Source organism: Dreissena polymorpha, chromosome 8, assembly GCF_020536995.1.
Source record: "Dreissena polymorpha isolate Duluth1 chromosome 8, UMN_Dpol_1.0, whole genome shotgun sequence".
In the NCBI taxonomy this organism is placed as follows: Eukaryota; Metazoa; Mollusca; class Bivalvia; order Myida; family Dreissenidae; genus Dreissena; species Dreissena polymorpha.
In genome coordinates this window covers 34,234,752-34,252,097 of record NC_068362.1, presented here as the reverse complement: position 1 = coordinate 34,252,097, position 17,346 = coordinate 34,234,752, and the positions used below count along the sequence as shown (strand labels likewise).

Sequence of the window (17,346 nt, the reverse complement as noted above, 5' to 3'; positions counted from 1 at the left end):
ATTGTTACGATGGTATCCTCAATAAAAGCGACAACTGGAGCAGGATGTTATAAAAACAGTCCGATAAACTATATAGTCAATGTATTATTGAGAGCTCAACATAAAGGTAAAAATTTGACGTCGTTCCTTCTTAAGATTTACTTGCACGTAGATGCTCTGTCTTTGTTTCGTTAGAACCGAATCATAAACGATTTGATGAGATGATCCGTTTTAAAATTGATTGAATTTAATCGTTCAGATTTTCTGAATACGACTACTGAAGAAAAGTTTTCTACATCCGATAATATCCGATAAAATCGTAAAGTGTCACATCATGATTGCAATATACAATAATACGATTTACAATCGTTATGATAATCAACAATGTCAACAATGAATATATGAAACTGCACAAACATTATGTTGAGATCATTATTTCATATCGATACGCATACTCGCATTTAATCTATTGTATTGTCCTAGTGATCGATGTTCTTTTTGCAGATCATAGTGTGTCCCGTATTTGTTTCCTCGTGGAAATTTTTTCAGACAGAGCACGCCTATCGATTCTTCTGATGTTGGACGTAATAAGAAAATGTCGCTTTTGTGAAAATAGTTCGTTCAATAGGTTTTATTTTCATAAACTTTAAAATTGCAGGCAATGAATGTGTACCTTCATAAAAAAATAGTATCTTCTTTGAATTGCTCTTGATTGTTTCACATAATGATCTTCTTTTAGAATTGAATTAGGACACTCTAGAAAAAAACGTCACATTAGTAAATAAATCGCCACAAAAAATGTGAAACGTTTAAAACGTATCTGGTTAATAAACATATTTGCCTTTATCAGATTTCAAATAATTGAAAACATCCAGTCAAGATAAAAAATAATTTGTTTGCAAAGAAAGATTTATGTTTTGATAACACTCATGGCGGTATGAAATATATGCATTTTGGAGTATAAATTAAAAAAACATAACAAGTTTATGAGTAACTAATTGTATGATTTATCAAATGTGCAAAATTGGGTTTGGTTCATCCACACCGTTTAACTTATCTGATGCTTTACAATAAATACGAGATGTTTAAAGAAACATCTATACGCTATTCATGCAGTCTTACAGGAGCTTTATGGGCATCAATTGTTCGCGGCACATACATGGGACCCTTGAAATAGTTTATACCCGCTGAAGGTTATCGTTTCCGACATTGGTTGTATTTTTGTTTTACATAATAATGTAATGTAAACCGAAACTAGATTGTGCAAAATCCTAACTGTGAATATAATATGGTGTTAATGGTTTGTTCTTTGATAAACGTCTGTGAACAAGTTAGTAAATTCAAATATATTGTAAGTCTAATAATGTTAGATTTTTATCTTAAAGCCACACACCTTATTTGGCATAGTAAATTTAAGTATAAAAAAGAAACCTATTTTATCTATGCCAATTAGAATATATCTGGTGGTAACAAGGTATAAATCGGTCTATTTTGCGCTTTAAAACTTAAAAATTATCGCGTTTGTCGAAATGGACGTATACGTCTAGAAATCCTACTTTCGGTTTTAAAAGCGGTACCGTTTGAAAAATAATAAATAACTTGCTAACTAGCCTATATATTTAATTGTATCTATGCAAATTAGAATATATCTGGTGGTGACAAGGTAGGAATCCGTCTTTGTTGCGCTTTAAAACTTAAAAATAATCGCGTTTGTCGAAATGAATGGACGTATGCGTCCATAAATCCTACTTTCGGTTTCAAAAGCGGTACCGTTTGAAAACTAATAAATTATTTGCTCACTAGGCTTAAGATTTAATGACAATTTTGTACACTTCCAAATTGCATTTATATGTATTGATTTACATGTATTTCATTTCAAAGTCAGAGGCTAGGTGTGTGGCTTTAATGTTGTAAAATCATGTTCATAAATAGCCCATTTTAATAGAAACATAAACGGTATCATCAACAAGGTGAATTAAGGCATTACAATTTCATAAAAATTTAACAATGTTTACGAGTGAGAATAAATATTGTTTTTTAATTGTGTAACGAATAGAATGTATACAAATGAAACGTGTAGTGAACATTAGCACTTTTAGTTAAATTATGTGCACTTTAAATTGATTATTCATTTTATGAAAGGGTTATTGCAATAAGTCAAATCACTGCGTAAGATATTTTTTTATTTTGTACATCCCAAACGCACCTTTAAATCATATGATTAAGTTAAATATGCATGGGTTGTCTCTTTATCGCGATGCCCATCGTAATGTACGCCACTTTAGATTTATATTGCATCAATACATGCCATTACCCAAACATGAATGATCTCATTAATACATTTTGAAACCATATAGCAATGTGTGTCTTCTATGAATATATTCCAATATTATTTTCACACCTGAACTAATCAATATTAGATTTATGTCAAGAATACACATTTTTTTAATCAGATGAAATATTTTATGGACTGTACATGATTAATCTAACACTGCATAAATCGTGTAAGACGACATAAACAAATAAAATTACGGTAATTTGAGATATAAATCTTATCTGTTGAATTGTGGAAACCATCCATAGCTTTTGTGCGAATAAATTGTAACGTTCATTCAAAAAGCAATAGTACATACATATACTTTGGATGTTTAATGCATATAATAGGACAGGAACATATAATCGGATTGGTTAAATGCAATACGCAAAGCCTGAATAAACAAACAACATTTTACCATGCACAGTTAAAATATGTGAAACGTATTATTAACAAATAATGTGTTAGTCATAAACCATGCGTATTACGTGTGTCAATAGACCTGGTCGATTTTCGTAGCAAAAGTAAGGTATCATATGACATAGCTCATTATAATGGAAACCGAAACTAGATTGATAAATAACCGTATTTGGGATATTGCTGTGTTTTTGTGTTCGTTGTTCTTTGTAAATTGTTTGGAAAATATATATTTATATATATACCTTTTTATTAATTCAGAAATCAAAATAGAGTTTTAATCGTATATACGGGTGGATCAAATTGATTTAAACCCGTGATTAAATGAGTGATACATAATGTAGAATCGATTCATATATTGTGTCAGGATTGTGTAGCATAAACAGTTTGTACAATTATATAAATTGGTATGCCCGTTAATTGCATGAATGTGTACGTCTCGGATATTCTTGTACTGGATATTGTTTAAGCTATATGTGTCCTGTATAATAAAGTAAGACATTTTATCGGTTCAGCATAGTATAGTATGACAATGTGCGTTTTAATTATTAATAAACATGACTAGCCCTTCATTTCAGATTAGATTCATGCCAACATATTGGCTCATTTTGTGTGCATCTGATATATTCGTATTTCACATTCTAGATTATGGATATAGCACGAGTTGGCATCCGCGTTGTCAGAGGTCCCGACTGGAGCAAGGGTGAAGAGGATGGGGGTGAAGGTCACGTGGGTACAGTTAAAGGTCAGCGTCATATTAAACATTCATGCACGATTGGTTGTGTTGTTGTTGATATATTTCAGATCTGAACACTACAATAGCTTGGATTTCTTCGCATTTCTTTCAGACCAAGGCTATTTGAACAAAGATATGAAAATGTTAGATTGTATTATTGACCTCTTAAATATATACCGATACGTGCAAGAATCAATCTTTCACTTGCAATAACTACAATTATCCAATCCTCATGCGCATTATTGAACTAAAACCGTGTCTGATGTATTTGTATCTATCTCTATTTATCAGATATAGTTTTTAAGTCCAAATCACGTTTTGTATAATAGCACTACATCGTTAGTTTTATATAACATACATACGTGTGTTTGCGGAGACATGATAAAACTAAAACAAGTGAGTTGAATAATTCCGATTTACATGTGTAATGAAATATGTATTTTAAAGGGCGCCTTTTCACGTTTTGGTAAATTGACAAAATTAAAAAAGTTGTTTCAGAATCGCAGAATTTTGCTTTAGTTATGATATTTGTGAGGAAACAGTAATACTGAATATTTACCTAAAAAAGCCATTATATGCATCTTTTTACGATTTAAAAACCTGAAATTATAAAGCGTTGCAACGTGAAACGATTGAATAATTTCGATAGTTATGTTGTTGTCGTTATATTTTGTGAAACTACGAGGATTGCCTATATAAGGTATAAAATACATCCCTCCTTGTTTGAGCACGGATAGCCGAGTGGTCTAAATGGGTAGACTTTGACTCCAGGTCTCCAGTGGTGAGTGGTTCGAGCCCTGTTAAGGGTTACCTTTTTTTCTTTTTTATAAACTTGTATTCTTGATTGTTTTACTGGAGCTTTTTAGATCCAATGTTTACATTTATCAACATAAAGCATTTAAAGACAAACTTCAATACATACCAAAATCGGTGAAAAAGCCCCTTTAATTACTGCTATAAATGAAGCGTTTATAAACCTTAACATATACGGTATAAGCACCTTATGAAGTCGATAATGTCATCATGTAAAAATTAAGATGAAGATTGAATGAAAAATAATTAATACAAAAAAGAAGAGCAATATTTAAGCGAAAATGCATTATCTATGTAATGTAATGTACATTTCACGTATTACATGTAAATATCATCCGAATTCATTCCTGATCCGAATATCGGTGCACATTATTTTTGTTGTTCACATTTTGTCTATACAGTGCACTGCTTTAAGCAAAATAATGTTCTCCAAAATCTAATATTTTTATATATTTGTATTTACCTTGTGTTTAGTCCATTATATGTTGTTTGTTGTGAGAATAATCCAACATATTTGAAATTCCTGCACTGTCAAAATCGTTGCAGCAATGTATATTGATGACGTCATACGTAGGAATATGGTGGAGTGTTATTGCATGCGTTTGACTTTCAAATAGGCTGAAAAATTGTAATATTCAATCCTCTTTTTGTATAAAAGGTGATATGTATTATAACTTGCAAATTGTTCATTCATATTTATTGTGAAAACATAATAGTCTGCAGGGAACTATTTGAGACGCTGACTGCGTAAGAATTACTAAAATTTTCATTCTGCAGCATTTAATATTGTATTGTTTTCCATGCATATTTAAAGCTGTTTATTGTTTCAATTCATCAAACGTATTGCCTTCTGTGATTAAGATGTGATATTTATGATGATTGTCGATTTATTATAATTAGAAGTATATTCTTGTTTACATGTAGCCGCATTACTTCCATATATGCTGCAGGATGCTGCAGGATTGTGATTGGCTGCAGCCAAATCTTTGGCTGCAGCCAAATCTGCAGCATCCGAAGGGTATATAAGGAGGTTCTCCGCATAGTTTTGGCAACAGTTGCTAAAAACATACATCACTGTTCGTTAAATTGAAACCCTTGAAAAAGTAAGAAACAAACATTATTACTTCATAGAAATAACATTTTCATTTCACGAATTAAAATTATTTAACATTATTTTTGTTACATGAACTTCTAACTACTGGTATTATAAATAAAACAAAAGTTTAAGTAGTTCATAGAATATCAGTACTATTTTTTATGATATCGACAATTTTAAAGCAGGGCAACTGTTCGCCAAACATCCATCATTTATTAGTCAATACCTTGGCATAATAGTTATAGAGCTATTATTGTATTAAAGACTATTAAATGATTGCAAGAATAAAGAGCTAATATTTAAAACTTTAAATGGTCTCCGTCATCCTTAGAGTTTGTTGCTTGACCCCAAACTCAAACTACATTTGAGCGCATAGAGATGGGCGCAATTTCAGCAATTGTATCTTCCATGTAAAGTAGCTTACAGTCCCATGTACTTGTTGTGTTAAATATATGTATAATTAATTGTTTTGTAATTACAAATATTAATTTAACTAGTCCACGATACGGAATATTGTGGTAAATCTATATGCATAAGAAAATAATATAGCCACATACTAATAAACTTGTATATTTGTGAATAATTTTATAGATGTTTACGCTAACAAGACTGTCGGAGTCTTTTGGGACAATGGCAAATTTGGAACATACAGTATCGGGAAGGACAGCAAATATGAACTCCGCGTTTATGACAACACTTTAATAGGTATACACACGTGCATCGATGTATATTATTGAGTTGTGTCCGCTAACTAACCAATGCAGCACAATCATTTCTTTTAATGGAAAACAATTCGATCACACATATCTTGTAAATATAATGTTTGGTCTGAAATAAATGTATTGATATAGCAGATATTTATCGGTAAATCCTGTTGTAACACCATACTAAATTTGTTCACATGCTCTTAAATATACAGAATGTAAAATCTGGTACAATATTATCATACTTGTTATAGGACAAAACCATGCCGGCATAAGATGCGGGTGTTGTAAGGAGATGGATTGCATGGGTGTAGTATGGGCGTGTCAGGAATGCCCCGGTATTTATCTCTGCAACAGCTGCTACTGTGGTGACCGACATGATATAAGACACCCATGCAAAAGGATTTCCTCGCCTACAGAAAACGGGTGTGATGTATTTGCAATATTGGAATTATATACCACTAGATGTACAATAATAAAGTGAATGTATTTGTAAACTTTAACAAATCGGGTCAACCATTTCCTTGTTTAACTTTGTTATTTATAAGATTGTATGCATGTATGTGTCTCCTTGCAATAATATAGTGTTATTGTTTAACGTAGTTTATACATTCGAATTTAGTGTCGCCGTTGCAAAAAGGTCAGCTAGTTACAAAGTTCGATCAACTGGATTATTTCTGGGGGCAAAAGTGAAACGATTGCCAATCAACGAGAAACAGTGTACACAACATTTGATGAGTACTCAACAGTCATGTGAAGGTGGTACATTAATTTACTCACGTGAAGACGATGGAGGATTAGGAACAGTAACAGAGGTAATTTCGAACGGTGAGAACGAAGGTGATCGTAAAGCTGTGAAGGTCACGTGGTCTAACAACGAAATGTCAATATGTTGCCCTGGGGAAGACGTTTTCTGTGTTGAAGAGATGCCCGGATTGTCATACTACAGAGACCATATTCCTGTTCTTCGTAAGTAACGCTTTGATTCAAATTGTTAGAATTATGCATAAGCATGACCTAATTTAGAATATATGGTTTTGGCATAATAAATCGCTAATCTTATTTGACAGTAATAACGGAGGGCTTTAATTTCAAGGGAGGAAGTTCTGTCACCCTTGGAAGTCATTGAGTTTAAATGAGGTTTTTGCCCTTTTAATTAATATAGTATATTTGATGAATTCAACAATACATATTTGCAAAGACAAACATATGTATATTCACACATAAACAGTAACAAAATTTGTTTATGATATCGCCAAACGAAGTAACTTGGAAAAAAATCCATTGCAAACATAATGTGGTGTGAATGTATTCAAAAGGTTGTGAACAGGATGACGAAGAAGAGAAAAATACAGAAACCAATTTTAATCCTGCGATAAAAAACAACAAAATGACAAACAAATCCACGGGTTATGATGACAAACCTAGTCAGCATGAAAACATTAGAATTGACAATAATGAAACAGCTGCCGAACTGAAAATTGAAATTAAGGTTTGTAGGGCATGTATGTTGGTTTTTTTTCCAAAAAAAATTCACAACGTTTAAAGTTTTTTAACGTCAACCGAGTAAGCGAGTGTAGTTCAAACAGTTGCTGAATTCCAGACAACGCATGTTTTAAAGGGGCCTTTTCACAGATTTTGGCATTTTTTAACTTATTCATTAAATGCTTTATATCGATAAATGTAAACATTGGATCGTAAAGGCTCCAGTAAAAAATCAAGAATAAAATTACAAAAAGGAAAAGAACATTGCCCGGACCAGGTTTCGAACCAGTGACCCCTGGAGTCCTGCCAGAGTCCTGAAGTAAAAACGCTCTAGCCTACTGAGCTATTCCGCCAATTACACATACATGATATATTTTAAACCTAATATAAGCAATCTTCGTAGTTTCACAAAATTTAACGACAAAAACAGAACTCTCCAAATTATTCAATCGTTTCGCGTTGCAACGCTTTATAATTTTTAGGTTTTAAAATCGTCAAAAGATGCATATAATGGCTATATTAGACCATGGTAAATGTTCAGTATTACTGTTTCCTCACAAATATCATAACTAAAACGAAAATTTGCGAATCTGAAACAACTTTTTTCAATTTTGTCAATTTACCAAAGCGTGAAAAGATCCCTTTAAGGCTATATCATATATAACGGCACGTACATTTCATAAGGTAAATTGTTGAAGTTTTTGGGTTTTGTTAATCGACATTTTCTATATAAAAAAAAATGATACCTATAAGAACAAAGTACTGTCATACTGGATTTGAAGTAATACATTTTTTACCAAATAGCTTTTATACAGTCAATTAATAAGCATATACGAAACTTTGATAGTTGTACTTCAAAAACTTGCTCAGTTATGTTGTACACATGCATTTTATGCTCGATTTTCAGAGACAATATTAATCAATATATTTTATGACTAATGCGTTAAGAACATATCCTTAAAACATGCGATTTCTGGAAATAGCATGTATTAGGATGTATATTGAGAGCAAAAATCGCCATCACACCATTAGGTTGGTGATCAGATCGTCGATACACTATGCTATTAATACGATGAGTAAATTAATGCAAACAGGCCCGTATTTAGTTTTATAAAATCGTATTTGTCCGTATGAATTTGCTAACCTAAAAAACATTCATTTTTAATATTGTATAATAATTGATTGAGAAAGCCTTTGAATCAGTTTATACATATAATGGGCTTTAGCAGTTCAAAGGCGGTAAGAGTTTATCAATGTTATGTGTTAAATGTTTGCATTATATTGTCTTTTATTGATTTGGAAATTATTCACTATTTGTTTGTTTTTAATTCTTGTTTAATTATATATTTCACAGATAGGGGATCAAGTGCGAGTCATTGATAACCTCGAACTTGTTAGAGCATCGTTGAAAGAACAATGGAGTGACAGCATGAACGATGTAATTATTCAAATGCGAATCGTATTTAATGCGTTTTTGACGTGTTGGTTCAGTTCGATTTGTCCAGATGCTGTATAATTTAAGTTGTATTACTCCGTTTGCAAAGAATGACGGATAACATATTATTAATACAACTTAGAAATTCATATCTTATGTAAGAATATTATTCCTCATATGTGCACACATTGTTAATATGTCGGCAGGTGATCGGCAAGATTGGAATCATAGCGCAAATATGTTCAGATGGTAATCTGGAGGTTGCTTTTGTTGGCAAATCTTGGGTATTTACGCCGGACTGTTGTGAAGTTGTCTCAGAAACGAAGTCGACCAGACCATGCAATACGGGGGATGTGCTCGACACGGCGCCCGCCAGAAATACCATTCGTATATTCGTTTCTGTGTAATTTTTTTTAAGTGGTCCGAGTCATAAAGTTTATAGTGTGTTTGCCTATTCATCACTGATGTTAAATAATTCAAATGTGTATATGTATGGTGTTACAGTGAACAATTCGGATCGTGCACTACATCATTTAGTAGGTGCACTTGGCGGAGAGGAACTAGCAACGGCATTGGAACGGCTCTGTGAACAATATCCGTCACCTACAGATGTACCACCTGGCTTCCTTTTCCATGCGGTTTTGAACAATAATGCAGCCGTATCATTTCTTACTGCGACCCGATGTCCTCATTTGGTAAGCATTTTTTTATTATATAAATGGTATAAAAACTGACGCTTACTCATGTTTTTTAAACTGTATTTTCCTAATGGGAAATAGCTGTATGCAAAAGGCTACTACATGATTTTTGCAGTTTTCTTTTAATATGTGTGAACGCATGTTAGATAGAGAATGATACGTATCCTATGACATATTGTCAATTTAAAAATGCAGACCACGTCAATTGAAAAATCCATATTCGACATTCGAATATTAATGAATGCATTCGTATATTCCTCTGCATAATGTTATTAATACTAAATAAATAGATAAACGTATGTCTTCGTTTCATGGTTACATATGCCATGGATAGATGATATGTTTAAAGTTTTACTTATAATGAACTATGCTTATTGATATTTTGAGCAAGATTTCTTGAATTACAACACTTAAAGTCACTCACTTTTATTTGAAGGTCAATGCCAAGCACGACGACTGCACTGCACTGATGTTTGCCTGTCAAAAAGGACACACAGATATCGCTAAAGTGCTATTAAACTGCAACGCTGATGTTAACATCAAAAACTCCAAAGGAACTACTTCCCTTATACTGGCCCTAGTGAAGTAAACGTTTAGTATTATATCGTGTACATATCATTAATAAATAATATTTAAAATGGACATTTGAATACACACATATCAGCAATTTAACAAATTATATTACGCACTATCCAGATTGCTAAACTAACTTCTCTTAATGATATATATCCTTTAAAATGTATCACACAATTGAAGTGGTCACGAGCAGACGGCTCTGTTGCTACTCGAAGCGGGTGCTGAAGTCAATTACAAAGACATCCAGGGAAGAGTTCCTTTGCACTATGCTTCACTCAAATCATCAACTGCTGTTATAAAAAAATTAATTATCAGGAATGTCAACGTTAATGCGCAGGTAAATATATACTAGCCGAAAATGATACATTTTTAAATACCAGTTTATTATTTGTTGTTTAATGCTCGTTTCAACAAAGCTTAAAAATATAAACATTTTTACAATTAACTTTATTTATTTTAGGTGCAATAAACAGAGTTCATTAATCCACTGTCAATCGCTATGTTCAAACAGATATTACTTCTTTTATTTACAATAAAATATCATAGGATTTTCAATGGCTCGTATATTCACTCTGCAACACTAAAAAACACAGAGGTAAAAAATTATAACATAACGTTACATTACACGGAACGGGAATTTTTTTAATTAAACGACCCAAAATTTGTAGAATAATTCCATGCACATTTTAATAATGACTCGTGCATTGGCTGTTTTATAACTGGCCTTCTAAATACAGCTTGACACGTTTAAAGGTGCAGTAAATTCATTTCTCAACCAGATGTTTCGAATTTGCGCGTTGCTTTTTGCTATTTTGTGTGTATAACTAAACATAATTATGCAACACATGTTTAAAGTTGAGCGAATCTTCTATTACGATCGTAATAATTACAAAGAAGATCGTTGCTACCATTATTGTTTTCAGGATGGCAACGGTGATACACCCCTGAATATGGCAGTATTGGCAGGCAATGTTGCAGTGGCTGCTGAACTTATACAGTGTCGGAACGTGAACCTTCTAATAAAGAACAAACAAGGACAAACCGCAGTGTTCCTCGCCGCAATTAAAAATGATGTGGCGTAAGTAACATTAAAATATCATGCAAATAGGCTGAAAATGCCTTGATATTGTTTTTAAAGAGACTATTTTTAGATTGTGGTTTTGTTGTCTTGTTGTTTTGTTTTTGAAAATATAAATGTATACATGCAAACTAATAAATCAATAATGTTTTGAAGAGCCTTAAATAATTTTAATCTCGAAATAATTGAGTTCAATATAATGTTGCCCTTCCCCTTGGTTTGAACACTGGACCTTTGAAGGCAGATAAACGCCTTAGCAGTCAACCAATTGTACTTCATTTAAACGTAGTTTTAACGTTATGCAACTTTCAAACTGATTGTTGAACACGCATTATTATAGTACTTATTGTGATAAATGCTCTAAGCAAAATTGATATGCTTAATATTGTTCTCAATCAGGGTTGTTATTTGCTAGTTTAAGAGTAAAGTAATTGTATTTTGAAATATCACTTCGATAAATTGTAATTTTGCATAACTGTAGATACGACCATAAAATTTATCTTCTTATATTAAGAGAAACCGTTTGGTTTAAATAACATCAAACCAGTTAAAACAATGACAATAGTGTCATAGTGTACAACATCTTTCATATGATCTATTAGTGTCAGGCGTTCCAAAACGAGGACTCTATCTTGCTTAGAATTTCGTTGACTTATATGGATAATAGGGCGGGCGTATTAATATACACTGACATACCCAAAATCTATCAAATATGAAAATTGTAAGAAACATACCATATATTTATATTATTTTGAAAAATGAATATATAATATGAAATGACTTTATGAGTTGAATATAGTGTCAGCTTTAACTTAATCTTACAGAACGGCACAATTGGTCGAACTTTGCTATTTATTGGCGAGATTTACATTCGATGGAGCGAGTTGACCAGACTATCTTAGATAAAGTATTATTAAGAGATATATATTTCACACATTTAATCAAATTTCTGTTTACATACCTTTGTTAACGCATTTATTACGAGTATGTGATTGTTAAAATACTTGTCTAAGCAATGTTGAACTTATTCATTTCAGAACAACAGAAGCTATTCTTCAGCGATGTTCTGTACAGAAATACCCAACAATTGCAGATGGGACGATACAGGCCGCCACATATCACAATAATTTGGACGTTGTCCGTTTACTCATAAAGGTTACCTTTATTAACTGGTTTGCAGTGGTATTAATATTCCGTATACATATTACAATGTCATTTTGACATGTGTAAACATGTTTGAATCCGATTAGAAGATTTATTAACCAGTATTTATTGAATCCTTTTGCAAAATGTAATAAAATTGCAAATTGAATGATTAAACAAATACAATTAGATTTGTGTTGGTTCAAATCTGAGTCTAAAGCCTAGAAATGAGAGAGACAATGTACAAGGTCATAATATTATACTATATTGTCACATTATCGGATACATTTTATACGAAGTTTCTTTCTTTATCAATATATCGCTTTCTATATGTGTTTAATCTCATTAAAGATGGGAGTTGATGTAAATCGTTCAAGTGAAGATCATTTACTTCCTTTACATGATGCTTGCTTATCTGGAAACTTTGAGATCTCTAAACTACTACTTATAGCAGGTATGGCATTTCACTGTTTTAAATATAAATTATTCTTGCATATATTATTTTATGTATAAATTGCAACACATTCTTGACGTTTACGGATTAATATGCGACTACGCTAAGCAACTATTATTAATTTAATTATTTTGTATTCAAGGTGCGGACGTAAACAAAAAAGACATCAGTGGAGTAACACCTCTTCATCTGTGTGTTTCACCTGATTCACCGTACTTAAATGCAACGGAGCAGACGGAGGTTTTTAAAACCAATTTGAAAGCGGTATAGCTTGTTTGATGTAGATCAATAAGCTGTAGTAAACGTTAGTTTTACAATACACAAATGATCTAAGTTCCCAAATACGATCTGGTATGTTTGGATTAAACGACCAGCGGACAAGAATTATCTCCTGGTTATTTTTTGTGTTTTCTTTATTTCTATGTATGTTAGATATTGTTTTAATTACCTACTTGGTAGTGTTTATATCGTGGAATCAATATTCAAAAAGCTATGATTGAACGACGGGATCGTAAATAATTGTGTTGACCATGAGTAGAACTTAAGGGATAAATCTTTCAGACAACAGAAATGAACGTCCGTAATAATACAACAGAGAAGCTTCAAGAGCGGACAGACTTAGCATGTTTCCTTGTAAAACATGGAGCGCGTGTGGATATTCTGGACGGCTTTGATAATACTCCACTAGAAGTTTGCAAAGATCAGCAAATGAAGGACCACATTATCCAGCATGTTAAACTCCAGTATGTTATCATTACTTTATTTTATTGTATAACCATGAGTGTAATCTTATTTCGAATAGTGTATGTATGTATAATGTGTGTTTATAATTTTAAAAAAATCTACAATTAACAAAGGCGATTAGCGACCGTCAGACGTAAAAATCGAATATAACGAAAAACATACAAATAATTAATTCCAGACAGATTATCAGAATATAAATGTTCAGAAATCCCCACAAGTATTTTATGTAAGCATAGAGTCCGATGGCAAATACAATACAAGACAATGCATACGTGTATACGACAATTGATTAAAGCTGTAAAGTCATTTTAAAGAATTCTGGACATCATGCGGTTTGAAGGAGCGACACTTCTGACACATAGCCCAGCATTATACACTAAGAAGGGGAGGCACGCACACAACAACACAGACATAACAATATCCGGCACCAAATACACCAACATTATTAATTCTGAGCCCACCGCCTTATAGCGGTTAATGAAAAAATGTGACTTAATTAGGTTTGGTGACGCGCATCATAATAATTGGTTTATGCAAAAGACCAACATTGTTTTCTCCAATGAGTGTTTCGCTTCATCTTAGCTACCACGTTTTCATGTATAATTGTATTGTTCGTATGTCGTATTTGTATACAAAGTGTAGATACAAATACATGCAATCTTACACATTTAGGCATAGGTTTTTAAAGCTATGTATATTCCATTCGAACCAACCAAGGTCAATCAAAGATATAACCAGTCCTGAATAAAGTGGGAGGAATTATCATGAAATAAAGAGGCTACCGTGCGATAACTTAAAGCATATATTGTTATGGATATGAACCTTAATATTGCTGTTCATGAAAACTTAGTTAACCTCTATGTAGTTTGTGAAATTAAATTTCATTATTAAACTATTTTGATAATAAAAAGGGGATACGCTAGTTTATATCGTAAACACACAGACAAAACCCGGCATCTTAAATTCCCAAAATGTTCCGTGCTGATCAGATCGTGCGACTCAATTACAGTAATTTTATCTATTGAAAAAAATACAAATACAATATCAGCATCGGCTAACATACAATTAAAACAAATACAATATCGGTGGCATGCATATAAACTGATTCGTCCAGCCATATACAAATACAGCCATGGTTGTAAATGGTATGGTTATGTTTTTTGTGCATTTTAGTCGTGCAAGAGGCACAGAAGGGATCAACCTTTATGACCGGCTGTTATCAAGAATGGCGGTTCCATGTGTCCAATGCAAGACCATCTTGTCGAACATGCGGATTGTCCCATGCGGACATATTGTGATTTGTCTAAAATGCATACCTACATTGCGTGCTAACGAATGTCCGAGATGCAACACGCGTATCGAAGAGTCAATCTGTTTATGTTAATTCTTAAGTTGATTTGAATTTGCCATATTAAATGTGCATGGAATGCCTACAGTATAATTAATGAAGATATATTTTCATAACGCTTATAATGTACATATTTCTGATTCTAAAACGCGTTTCTAAATTTTTTCTAATAGCGTTTTGTATTTTCGATCAAGTAATTGAAGAGTTGATCTGATGAAATTATTGCTTATTTATCTCGTCACTTTATTAATTGCATGTTAATAGAATATATGAACATTTGACTAGACTAAATATACTATTGATAGTGCTATATTTTATTTGCATAATTGTATGTAATATTGGTTGCATATCCTTTGGATATCTCCATCAAACTTAATAAGTATGTGTTAATTACAGTCGTGACGAGTATATACGAGTCTTATTAAAAACAGCACGCACGCTCCTGTGATTGTGGTTAGGCTATTATAAACATATGGAAAGACTCTGTCAAATTCAGATTACTTTAGTACGCTAGTAGGAAGCGAAAAGTGTACGTACGTGTGGTTTTATTAATGCTGTATTCCCATAAATATGGTAATCGACCCCAGGTATGTAATTATTCGGAAGACGTAGAACATTGAGTCCGCTGTCAGACTCGATTATCATTTTTTTACTGAAAATTAAACTTCTTACAGATATCAGGTCTACCTACTTTCAATAGTAATATGATGTAATCTAGAAACCTGTAACCATGTGCAGTTTTTCACTCATTAATATTCCGCCGATAACTGTGCTAACATGATTGAACTTAACTGACCTCATGAACCGCATAGTGTCTTCATCTACATCTTCTTTTAATTGTAATTGTTGGAAAGGTATGCATCTCCTTAATTAGATTTTTCTTCACCACTCTTGCGTGTATATTTTGATTGTTAAAGCTAACTAAACATTTATAAATAAACACTTATTATATCAATTGTTATGTTTTATTTGAATGAATGGTCCAACAAAATATATCGAAACCAAAGCAAGCATGCATTCAACCAATCAATAGCATATCCATTTTATACGATATTCATCAATTTACTACACGTACACGGTCAGACTGTTACCATCAAATCGCTGATAGTTATTATACATGTATTATTTTTATTTAAAAGGCAAACAAAAGTACAAACCAAATATACAAAATATATTTTTTAATAGTTAACAAAGCTTAAAAGATGCAATTAAATGAGTCACGTGCAAAATCATGAAAAACATTAAACTTATACAATACTCAAATTTCATTGTATGTGTATTTGAAAGTACGTTCGTTATTTTTTTAAAGGGGAAAACGTGTTCTAATAAATAATGAAGCGCCAGTTAAAACATGGCTAAAATAGTGAATCACGACAATGGCTCTACCTATAATCATAATAATCATCACCTTACCGTCTGTCATAATAATAACCATCATTCCGTCGGCTATAATAATAATCATCATCACGCCGATCATAGTAATAACCATCATCCCGTCGGTTATAATTATAACCATCATTCTGCCGTGTGTACTGCTTTTCTATTTCCGTCATAAGATGCGCCACCCAGAGGCTTCCCATCTTTCCCATGAGCTGGACTGCCTGAGAGAAAGCGAACGTAAAGCTCTCCATGTCCGCCCTCTGGAACCGACCTTTGTGATAGGAACTGCCGCAGTTCCAGTTCCATTCACAGATGTTACCTGCCCAATATAAAGTAATGTAATCGTGCAACATAAATTTCTGGTATGCATGTATTTGTGTCGCGTTCTGAGAAAATTGTGCACCATGTATGTGCGTAAAGTGTCGTCCTAGATTAGCCTGTGCAGTCCGCACAGGCTAATCAGGGACGACACTTTCCGCTTTTATGGTATTTTTCGTTTAAAGGAAGTCCCTTCTTACCGAAAATTGTGTTTAGGCAAAAGGTGTCGTTCCTGATTAGCCTTTGAGGACTGCACAGGCTAATCTGGAACGAAACTTTACGCATATCCATGAAGCCCAATTTTCTCAAAACAAGACACATTTTGTTTGGTATGATTCATCGCATTATGAAAACAACTAGATAAGCAGTTTGCAACGTACATAAAACATAATATTTTATAAATATTATACATTTATAAGGGAAAGTATAGCCGAAATATTAAGCCGTTTACATACAGCTGTCCAGTTGTAATGCTTAAATAATATATACAAAACAAACGGCAACACAGCATTCATTTGTGAACGTTAATATTATTTAAACAATTAGTTGCCGTGGGCGATGGGGGGCGACAGATTTGCCGGCCCTGATCAGAAGTACACGTTCTGTGATTTATTTCAAAAATTCAGAA

The 17,346-nt window shown here is 32.7% G+C and overlaps 1 protein-coding gene and 1 long non-coding RNA gene across 8 annotated transcripts in view; one reads left to right on the top strand and one right to left on the bottom strand.

Annotated features, from left to right (window-relative positions):
• Positions 1-1,241: 1,241 nt before the first annotated feature.
• LOC127842215 (E3 ubiquitin-protein ligase MIB2-like) lies at positions 1,242-15,975 on the top strand. 4 transcript variants are annotated; one of them, XM_052371623.1, is made up of 17 exons: positions 1,242-1,330; positions 3,356-3,455; positions 5,947-6,060; positions 6,314-6,485; positions 6,682-7,028; positions 7,379-7,551; positions 8,899-8,982; positions 9,186-9,366; positions 9,484-9,674; positions 10,114-10,262; positions 10,434-10,590; positions 11,177-11,331; positions 12,369-12,486; positions 12,826-12,928; positions 13,071-13,192; positions 13,490-13,671; positions 14,846-15,975. In XM_052371623.1, the coding sequence occupies exons 1-17, from the start codon at positions 1,268-1,270 to the stop codon at positions 15,054-15,056; spliced, it is 2,622 nt and encodes an 873-aa protein (XP_052227583.1). In that variant the 5' UTR covers positions 1,242-1,267; the 3' UTR covers positions 15,057-15,975. The 4 variants fall into 4 exon arrangements, with proteins under 4 accessions (XP_052227583.1, XP_052227587.1, XP_052227585.1 ...); XM_052371627.1 differs by lacking the exon at positions 1,242-1,330 and adding an exon at positions 2,451-2,512; XM_052371625.1 differs by lacking the exon at positions 1,242-1,330 and adding an exon at positions 2,855-2,905.
• Positions 15,970-17,346, bottom strand: part of LOC127842233 (uncharacterized) — a 42,690-nt gene continuing 41,313 nt past the window's right edge. For all 4 annotated transcript variants that reach the window (XR_008031518.1, XR_008031516.1, XR_008031519.1 and 1 more), the window contains exon 4: positions 15,970-16,719. This is a non-coding gene — a long non-coding RNA (uncharacterized LOC127842233). The remainder of the gene's footprint in view (positions 16,720-17,346) is intronic.